Raw genomic sequence first — 10,835 nt, 5'->3', positions numbered from 1 at the left:
CAGGTATTTTTTGGTGAATTAGTATCTCTGCTAAATTGCTTCAACATATTTTTCTTTTTTGCTTAGCTGGCTTTTAACTCAAGGCAGCGGTAAGACATGTCAGTCTCTGATCTTGGAAGGTATTCCTCAAATGTACTGATTCTCTTTTTCTGAGCAAATTGTGCACAGAGTGCTTATGTGGGTAGATTCACATGCAGTTTGTACTGCTCGGAGTACTCACTGTTCTAACAAGTAGTTTATGAAACAGTACTTCTGGAACTAAGTGGAACTTAGTTTCTGTCTTGCTCACTTGCCATACCTTCATCAGGGAATCTGCTAGTGGTTTAATGATTGCTATCTGCAGTTCCTTCATTTGGGAGAGTTTGAGACAGTATAAACCTATCGGAAATTAGCTTCAGTAGTAAGGCATCTTCCTAGGCATATTTTACAGCTGGCTTATTCTCAAAAACTATTTTCTATTCCTCAAGAAAACCAGATGAGTACAAAGTGTTCACACTGAAGTTGATTTTGTTCATCTCTATTATCTGATCATGAGGGCCTGAATAGGACTTTTCATCCTTGTCAGATCTGTATTTGATTACAGAAGCTAAAAAAGAAACAAAACTCCTTTCCTCATTGTCCTATAAAATCTTATAATGAGGCAATTTCCCAGGCAATAGCTATACTGCACGAGGAAATGCTAGCAAAGCTGTCAAATGTCCAGATAGTGTTAATACAACAGCATGTAGGTGATCAATCACTCTGAAGATGGAGGAAAATGGAGGCAGGCTTTTCTTGGGTGGGAATTCTATATAGCTATGCAAGCCAGAGGGGAATGCCTTTTCTGTCAGATCTTAGCAAAATCTTTTAATTACTCCACTATAATTCTCTCTGAGTGCTTTTGGAAAGATTGGTAATTGGCTCATAATCTTTCTAATTCTTGATGCAAAGATACCTACACTCAAATGGATAGAAACTAGAGCTGGCTGGGAAACACAGCAGGTTTCTTTTCTCAGAGGATTAAGACCTGTTAATTCTTGTCCATATTCAGATGCTGTGGGGTTGGGGTTTTTTTTGTTGTTTTTGTTTTGTTTTGTTTTTAATGGTTTATGGCTTTCTAAAAAAAGAATCTTTCTATATTTTTTTACAAATGGAAAATCTTAAGAGGAAGAAAAACTTGTGAGGATTAATGCTTGATCTTCAAGGGAGAACAGGGAGGAATAATTAAACTGATTAAACCTAATCAGGGGATGGAATGGCTTTGAGACGCCCTTTTGACTATTGTTATAATAACTTAAATGGGAGCATGCCCTGTGGCAGCCTGTCAAAGACTAAGCAAACCTCAGTGATGGCTCTGATGCTATTCTCATGGCTTGTACTCACATTTCAGAAGCAATTTTCACACCTTGGCTTCCTGGGTTAGGAATGATATGTAGTTATCTCTACCGTGACAATTTAAGCACACATCTTTATTCTGACCCGAGGAAGGTCATTGATAGATACAAGCCTTAAATCTGGACGAAAGAGTATAAAGGAGCTAAAGGACCTAATGGGGAGGAAACAATATAAATGAAACCTATGAACAGCAAATCATTACAAAGTGGTGTTGAACTAGATTGTGGACTTGAACTTTCTGAGTATATTAATTGAATCTCTGACTCATGCAGTTATGTCTCCTACTCACAGAGTAACTACACATGACTTCAAACTGCACATCAGTGATTTCCCCAACCTACCTCTAAAAATCACTGCTGCTATAGTTCATTAACCGTTTATTCAAGTACATGAGAGATCAGGCTAATTTTTATTCTCTCAAGCTAGAACTGGTACTGCATAATACTGTGTGGCTCCTATAGAAGAGTGTAACTAGTTCTCACCTTTAAGGACCATTACCTAGAATGTGGAGAGCCTTATATGTTAGCTAACCTACTCATATACTATGTCCCCTGTAGCATTCTGTTAGGGAAGCATAGAATAATTCTGCTTATTTGCTTTGGAACTGAAAAATAGAAACAGAGTCACATCTTCAACAGAGGATAGTAACTTGAAAAACTCTCACAAATGGTATAAAATTCCGATGTAATGGTAACATAATATCGAGATGGAGCTGTGTAGGCAGATATGACTGTGCTGTGAGTCAAACACAAAGCATGTATGGACCTGTCTACTGCACTTGCACTACCGGCATACTTCATATACTTCAGACCACTTCTGGAAAATTATATTAGTATCACTGGAGCATCTTCCAATAAGTTGTCATGAAGCTCACTCAAGCACAAGTGTATGGGAAAACAGCATTGACTGTGACACCTGAACTGAGAATAGTGCAATCTTGAAGGACAGATGAACATGTCTGTGATGGTTTGTGTTCCCCTCCTCCTTTTAATTTAGCTTAGCTGGGTAAAAATACCAGAGCAAATACAATGATACATATATTCTATCCAAGGCTGAAGGAGACACTGAAGGATTCAGTCTTCAGTCCTCAGACTTCACTAGCTCTAGACTGTAAAGCCAAATCTTGCTAAAAGCTCCTGGACTGTATCTACCTCCATGTTATACGGATCTGTTCAGTTCTGTTCTGGAAGTGGAGACAGGCTCCACACTACCTGATTTTTAGTAGAATTTATTATCCTCAGCTGCCAGATTAGGGAAAAGCGAAAACTGCTACATTTTTAGCAAAGAGTATTATGATACTGTGAACTAACAGAAGGCGGCTGGGCCGGGGGGAGCCAATAGTCCTCAGAGAACTGACTGCTTTGCAAACTTTCTTTGCAAGTGGTAGTCTGCAAGGTGATGAAGCAGCTCTCCCACAGAGCCAGGCCACAGGCTAATCAAGGACGGCAGGTGCAAGTGTCTCCTGAACTCCAGGTAATGAATACCAGGAGTGAATTGGCAATAGAGGACCGAGTGGTCCACTTGTGTGCAGCGCTGCCCGGTATTGTTTCAGATCAGCTCCAGAACAAAGGCAGCAGCACAGTCCTTGCTTTCCTTCCTCTGCAGCAGCTGCCAGGGTTTCGTGGCGAGTCGGCTGGCTGTAGACAGTGCAGAAAAGCCCGCCTGGCAGCACTGGTTCAGGAGCACTGGGCATTGTTCAGGTAACGGAGGGACTGCAAGTGTGGACTGAGGCTCCGCGGCGCTTTGGCCGGTGCGACTGGTTACGTGGGGAAGGTGGCCTCATTGAGGAAGAGGCCTCGGCACGAGTTTGGGACAACGCCCCGCTTGCTCCAAAGGCCGACCCGACCAACTTCATTCTCTAACCGACCCAAGAAGCCGGGGCAGGGTGGGGGCTCCCCTCTGCACCCCGGCCCTCAGGGAGCTTTTGCGGTCGACGTGAGACTCCCTCCCTCACGGCTCCCAGCGGACGGCACCGCGCGAGCGGTCAGGGCGGGGCCTCCGATGCTAAGGAGGGGGCGCGGCCACCGGCGCCGTGGGGCGGCCGGGGCGGGGAGGAGGTGGCAGCACGGCACCGCGCGGACGAGGCCGGGAGGTGGCGGGGGGCGGTGGCTGGTGGCCGTTGGACTAGGGCTAGGGCCAGGGCCTGGCAAGGAGCAGAGCAGAGTGGAGGCAGTCGGTGAGTGCGAAGGGCAGGGAGCGCTGCCGGACCGTGAGACAGTGGGACAGGGTGAGGCGGACGCAGTCATCCCGGTGCGGTAAGCAGCGGAGCGGGAACATGGCGAGCGTAGGAAACGGCACGGAGGAGAGCGGCGGCGGCGAGGAGGTAAACGGAGGGAAGCGACCAGAGAGCTCTGGGTTTTTGGGAAGGGATCAGTAGTCCCCTGCTGGCGCAGCGGCGTCGGGGAGGCGCGGGCAGGGGTCCCGCTCCGCCGGCATCCCAGTCGCCCACCTGCCCTGCGCCGCCGCCTGTCGCGGCGCTGGGGCTAGGCAGGCGGCCAGCTGGGCAGACGCCTCCTACCCGGACAGGCCTGGCCGCCGACGGGACGAGAAGCCGCCAGGAGTTGGGGAAAGTTGTCCTTGCGGCGGTGCCGTGGGCAGTCCCTTCCTTCACCCATACGCCTTTGATTTCCTTTTTCTTTTCTTATTATTCTTCCTTTTTTAAAAAAATTGTTTTTATTTTCGTTAATCCTAGTTCCGCGTTAGCGGTGGCGGGCGGGCAGCAGACGCGACCCCCGTGGTTCTGGGGCAAGGCAGGGGTGCAGGCGCCTCAGCCGCGGCGTTCTGGGTGGCGGAGATGGGGGTCACACGGCCGGCTGTGCTGTCCGAATGGTCTGCAAGGGTGCGGTTCTTCATGCGTGGGCCCCGTTTGTGTGGGCTCTCCCGCAGGCTGCTTGGGCAGTTTTTCTGTCTGAGAAGTGAAATCGGGCATCACTGTAGTGCCTGGAATATGCCTTATACACTGGAGTTTGTAATTTCCGCGTTAGTTTGTTAAGGGTTCTACAAACAGCCGAACCACGAATCTTTTAAAATGTTCACCTGAATTTACAGATATCCTTTGTATCCTCTCAGCTCCAGAAAAACGCAGTAACAGAATGAGTTGTCAGCACCTGTCAGGAAGCCGGTGAGAGTTGAGGTAGCGAGAGTACTGCAAAGCTGAGGCAGTTTTAATGCAGGGTGCTTTTGGGCAGGATATCGCAGTTCTGGCATGCACGTGTGGGAATACTGTCTTGATTTCTGACTGTAGGGTCTTAAAATAACAGATTCTAGCGTTTTGTAAATTCAGCAGCTTCTTCAGAAAGATTTGTAGGGCATGCCGCTGGCCAAATTTTGTGTAAGAATGCTTATGAATCGTGTGATTACATTATAGGTGGGGGGCGTTGTAGTGTATTTTTTTGTTTATTCGGTTTTTAGAACCCCAAACCAAATACAGCAAAATATTGGTAGGTTGAGTTTTGAAAACAGTCCCTTAACCAGTGCCTGGTTTCTGACATGGGGCGATGTTATAGTAGAGTAACTGTTTAAATGGACAAGTTGGACTTGGTGGTCTGTGTAGTTGGGTTGAATCCTCATAGTTTATATTTGGCAATTGCAAAGACCATTCTTAGAGGAGATGATACACATCAGCTTGTCCTTTTTCTTGGTTGGAGGGGGGGAATATATACTAGTCTATATTTCAGAACTATCGATATTGCCAGTCCTAAGGTTACTGTATGGAGGCATAATGTCAAAATGTGAAATGCTTAAATTTCACTGCAAACTACAGTGAATCATTACAAAATCATAGTGATCTCTGTGGACATCAGTTTTATTTCCAATATAACGAGTGTTCCAGTAAGAACAAGTTATTAACGATTTCTGTCTGCTTTCAGTAGGCAAGTAGTTGGAATTCATAATTGTTCAAACAGGTATTTAGCAACATAGTTGTAACGCAGTTGCATGAAAAAGAGGGAAGAATGTTCTTCACTGTGCTTGCTGTTAAGTGTCAATGCTCTGTCGGAGAAAAAGAAGCTGCCATAAAAACCAGTGGAAAGGTAGGTATACAAACACCTGGAAGGGGATTTATTTGAATAAGCTGTTTGTTGTCTGCAAAAAGGCAAAGGTTTCTCCAGATAACCTCAAAAGACCTCAGGCTTTTTGCAGTGACTTGCGCTTGATTGTTTGGAATTTGAAATGGACCATAACTGGTAATGGAGTGAGTACTTGGGTTTTTCCTATCGAGATCCCAGTGTTCAGGAAGGGAGGGCAAATGGTGACTTGATCTTGGGGAGTCACAGCTTTTGTTACAGAAGTTGTCTATACAACTGTAGGCTGCCTTTGCCTACAGGTTCATTACAATCTCTTTACTAATGTGCTGGATGTGATTTCAGCACTTCATACACAGGATAGCCAGGTGTTTCTCAGCTTTTTTATTTTTAGCGTTTGCAGTGCTTATGATATTGGGAACTGAACTTGGGAAAAGTTATTGTTAGCTTTGTTCTTAGGAGCTGCATGTGTCTGAATAATGCATACATGGAACATGGCAGATGCTTCTTTCTGATTTAAGTGTGCATGTTTAGGAGTATATGAACATAGCTTTTAGCATAGAATTTTGCTTTGCTGTTACTTTTGAGTACTTCTTTAGCTGTGAGGCTTTGAAGAAGCATATGTTAAGCTAAACCTTGAAGGTGCTTCCTACTTAAGACACTGACTGGCAAGAACATTACTTCTGAAGTCTATGCTTAAGGTAGCAGGTAGCTGCCCTCCGCTACCTGCATGAATAAAACTTGTGGTTTTCCTTATGCTTCTCAGAGCTCAAGGAAGTGCCAGATACCATTTTTTTTTCCTAATCTGATGTACACCTCACTGTCCTGCAGCTGGGGCTTTTTGAGGAGTAGGGTGAGGAAGTGGTCTGAAGTGCAAATGAGTCCTCTTTGCCTCCGCTAACACAGGTGTAGTAGTCTGGTATGTTGTTTGTTTGGTTTTGGGTTTTGCTTTTTAAAAAACACCGCTAGGAAGTGGAGACCTAAGGCTACGAGTCTGTATTGATGAGGTAGTGTTGTGGAGATGTTCATGTGGGAAAACGAATGGTTGTTAAACTTGAGATTTTCCTGTGCAGTGTGGCTTCCTGGATGTTCGCGAGTGCTTGTGGTCATCCTCTAAGAGGAAGCAGTTTCCTGCATGTTACTCTACCACAGTGAAAGTGTCTGCCTGTAGTGCATCTCGTTAAACCACTACTTGACACTAAATTAACCTATTAAAAGTACTCATACTGTCATTCTTTTGGAACAGGTTACAAATCTAGAATGGGTATACTTTAAGGCCAAAGTAGCGCTCTCAGCCACTGCAGAGTGTTCAAGCAAAACTTTAAGCCTTCTCCCCTCCACCCCCCACTGTCTGAAGATTACTTAAAATAGTGGGCCAGATCTGCTTCCCATTAAGTTCACTCAGTGCTGCCCTGGTTTTTCAAAGTCTTAAAGCCAGCTTAATTGGTTACTTGGGGATTCCCTATCCATGAAAAAAAACCCAACAACCCATCAAAAAAACAAACCCAACCTTGGCCTTTGTGCATGTGAAGGTTGTAGCCAGACAGAAAGGATGGTTACCAAGAAGTATGTGAGTGGTAATAAAAATGCCTTATTTGGCCATATGTAGCCAAACTAAGGCTTATACACAGACCTGAATATGATTTGGTGCCTTTGCTGTGGTTACCTCTGAGGCTTGTACTAAGGACAGCCTGGCCAATTCATCTAATCTATGCCTCTGCTGTTAAAGTAAGCTGTTAAATAAAATTTTTGTAGAGAAGGTCTGATGATGCCTTGAACTGCCCAAGCAAGGCCAAATACTGTATAGGCCTTAATAGCCTAGGTAGTTTATCTTCAGAGTTATTTTCAAAATGAAACTATCATTGTCTTCAATTCAAAGCTGTTTATTGGTTTGTGCTCTGTGCTTTTAATTCACTGCTGCAACTGCTACTGCACTTATGATCAAAAAACTTGCTAGTGATGTGTATCTTTCCACCAGTAAAGTAATACAGTAATGTACTTTAGAATAGGTTACAGAACTATGCAGTACTGACAACTGTCTCTCATGTTTATGCTGAGGACTCTTCACCATGTTTTATTTGGTAATTCCAGTCTCAAAGAAGAGTCTCAGTGGTGAAAGGTGGTTGTGGTTGCATTCTCTTGGACACATCAAGAAGCTAGGAACAACCTTAAAAACTGAAGAATATATTTGGAATGTGGAGTTGGGAAAGGGCAGTGAGGGCACTTTCCTCTCATGAAGAATAATTCTTTTTAAAACATCCCAATCTGATTTTTACGGTTTTGTGTCTGAGAAGTAGATCTTGCTCAAAGGAAGAACATAATATTGGAAGTCCTCCTGTTAGCTTATTTCAAATGCTTGTGCTTTGACACATCGCTCATCTGTTTTTTCTGTTCCTATTTTGATCTCTTCTACTGCACATAGACATCTATGATGAGGGGTAAGCTATTCCAGCAACACAGATGAGAAAAGGACCATGGGAGAACTAAACATGGCTAATAATTTCTTATTTATTAAGATAAGTCAAGTCACTGTCTCTGCTTTTGAGGCTCTGAAGTGCTTTATTTCAAATAAAACTTTATTTTCCCTGTGAGAATACCTAAGAGGTATTAGTTTTCCTTGTGACCAAGTAAAGGTAAGAATGTATTCTCTGATTTTATATTACCTATATTGTACTGAGATGGTTAATTTTTAATCAGATTTTTCCATTTCTTAATTGGCTTCCTGGGGCTTGCTTCATTTATCTGTTTGAGCTCCTTGGTCGACTGTGACTAAATTTGAAAACTGAGTTTTAAGTGTGACTTAAATCTTTATTTTGTTTGCTGGAGGAGGAAGGGAAGTGTATATAATGTGTTAAAAAAAAACCCTTTGATTAACCAAAATGAATATTAAATAATAGTGTGCTGTTTCTTTTCAGAGCAAGGGACAAATGATACAGAGAGTTTAGGAAAAGGTAGTGTTACTGTGGAAAACACTGGACTACTACAGAGAGGCAGGAAAACACTAGATTATCATAGAGAGTTAGAACTGATAATTAAACTTATGGAGGAGCTAAGTACCTGTGAAGTGAATTTGTATGTTACAATTTGCCTTTACATCTCTTTTCTGCATGTGTGGTTTGTGTGGTGGGATTTTTTTTGTGTGTGTTTTTTTGGGTGGGTTTTTGTTTTGTTTTTTTTTGGGGGGGGAAGTGGCATTTGTGTGTGTGTATATATATATGTGGGAAAATATAGAACAAAAAGCTTTTTCCTCAAGGTTTTGTTTTTTCTTTGTATATTGAACTGCTGCTATTCAGATGTGGAAATCAGAATTTAGTATCTTTTAATGACGCCTTTGCTCTGAGCAGTGGAAGTTACTGTCCTTACGGTTACAGCTGTCTTGGTAACTGTGTCTAAAAACTTGCCATGCACTATATGAAAAGACAGTTCTACTTCACATACTCACAGAATTATTGAGGCTGGAATATACCTCTGAGATCAAGTCCAGCCCATGGCACTAAGAGCCACATCCAGTCTTTTCTTAAACACCTCCAGGGAGGGTGACTACACCACCTCCCTGGGCAATCTGTTCCAGTGTCTAATTACCTCTTCCACGAGGAAGTGCTTCCTAACATCCAACCCAAACCTCCCCTGGTACAGTTTCAAGTAATACCCTCTCATCTTGTCACAAGTTGCCTGGGAGAAGAACCTGACCTCCACCTTACTACGGCTTCCCTTCATGTAGTTGTAGAGTGTGATAAGGTCCCTCTTCTTGCATCAACTTAGAGGAGGATAGATTGTGTCTTACAGTTTCAGTAAATGTATAAGAAATTCAGATTATGGGAGCACTGTTGCTTCTGCAAACATGGTTCTTCCTTTGTTGACATTTTGGTGCTGACATGCTTGCAAAAATGTCTAGACTTGAAGTACTTATTGGAACTTACTGGTCAATGACTTGACTTCAATAAAGATTCGTGTTGGGCTCCTTTCTGGACAAGGAGTTTGCATGTTGAAAGAGAAAAGGAACTTAATTGCATTTTGGCATACCACGCCTTACACAGCTGCATAGACCGGGATGACTACACCTATGAGTAGATGATAAGCATGTATGATCTTACGCCTTCTGTCTTAAGGAAGTCTCCTACAGCTTACCTAACCAAAAGGAAGGTTTCAAGTAAGTGATAAGGCTTTTCTCTTCCTGTGTGACACCACCACAGAAGGATGAGATAAGATCATAGTTGCTCGTGGCAGGCTGGCAGGAATACATCCTGACAGACCACATCCATCTGGTGGGCAGTGATCTTCATATGTGCTGTTTCTTCTGGGTTAATAGAAACAGTATTATGCTTGGAGGAGCAGAAATGGTGTATCCTAGAATCACAGAATGGTTTGAGTTGGAAGAGACCTTTAAAGGTCCAGCCACCCTGCAGTAGTTAACTAGGTCAGGTAGCTAAAGACCCATCCAACCTGACCTTTAATCTTTTCAGGGATGGGGCACCTATCACCTCTCTGAAGGATCTGTACCTGTGTTTTACCACCTGTATTGTAAAAAATTTCTTCCTTGTGTGTAACCTTAAGCTACTCTGTTTAAAAAAAAACAAACATAGAATGGTCTGGATTGGAAGGGACCTCGAAAGGTCATCTAGTCCAACCCCTCTGCAGTAAGCAGAGGCACCCTCAAATAGATCAGGTTGCTCAGAGCCATTCTGACGTATTGCAACATCTTCACCATCATCTCAGGCAGAAGCAAGTGATGTAGTATTTCAAAGCCAGTAATAAAGGCAGGAACTTAGAAAGTGCTGACTTCGAGTTTAACTACTTAACTACATCAACATGTTTCTTTGTCCAAGATGAAACAGCCTGATGATTGCAAAACACAAGTAATTTCTGTGAGTTCTCCCCAAACAGAGAGATCTGTAGAATACTCATCAGTTGTAGTCCCATTGATTAGTTTTTATCGGTATTTGGTCCCTCACAATTCTATAGCTGACTCTGAGTCATTGCTGTTACTGCCAGCCACAGAGCTGGCACTAGCCACAGCAAGTCTCTCTCTGTTTCCAAAAACTTTTATTGCACTTTGTCAAAGTGCAACAGGTCTTGCTAAAAAGACTATCTCAGTCTTTCTCATAAGCCTCCTTTACGTACCGAAAGGCCACAGTGACGACTCCCAAATGAGATCATAGCTCTCATTTTGATAAGAGAGCAAAACTGCAACTGAAGACTTGAGAAATGGCTTTCAGCAGTGGTTCTGTGCTGCTGTTGAAGTTGTTAGAGCCCTGACACATCCAGGATTCTTATGCTTTAGGTGATTATGTGTCTGCTTAAATGGTCAAAAACGAGAATTAGTGTGCAAATGCTGAAACTGTCATCATTTGCTTTTCTAAGCCCTCTTAGGTTCAGGAAGCATTTGAGCTAAGGCAATAATAAGTAAGTATCGCAGACTCATGGACTTACATCCAAACA

General features: G+C 43.2%; 1 protein-coding gene across 2 annotated transcripts in view; it reads left to right on the top strand.

The window, feature by feature from the left end:
* The first annotated feature begins 3,454 nt into the window (after positions 1–3,454).
* TTC39B (tetratricopeptide repeat domain 39B) overlaps positions 3,455–10,835 on the top strand; it is a 92,790-nt gene continuing 85,409 nt past the window's right edge. The window contains exon 1 of one of the 2 annotated variants that reach the window (XM_064176646.1): positions 3,455–3,697. In XM_064176646.1, the coding sequence (XP_064032716.1) occupies positions 3,650–3,697 (48 nt within the window). In that variant the 5' untranslated portion in view covers positions 3,455–3,649. The remainder of the gene's footprint in view (positions 3,698–10,835) is intronic. The other variant, XM_064176650.1, reaches the window with a different exon arrangement.

The sequence above is a fragment of the Pogoniulus pusillus genome, chromosome Z (assembly GCF_015220805.1).
Source record: "Pogoniulus pusillus isolate bPogPus1 chromosome Z, bPogPus1.pri, whole genome shotgun sequence".
NCBI classification, from domain to species: Eukaryota; Metazoa; Chordata; class Aves; order Piciformes; family Lybiidae; genus Pogoniulus; species Pogoniulus pusillus.
This window is presented reverse-complemented; position numbering and strand designations above follow the sequence as displayed.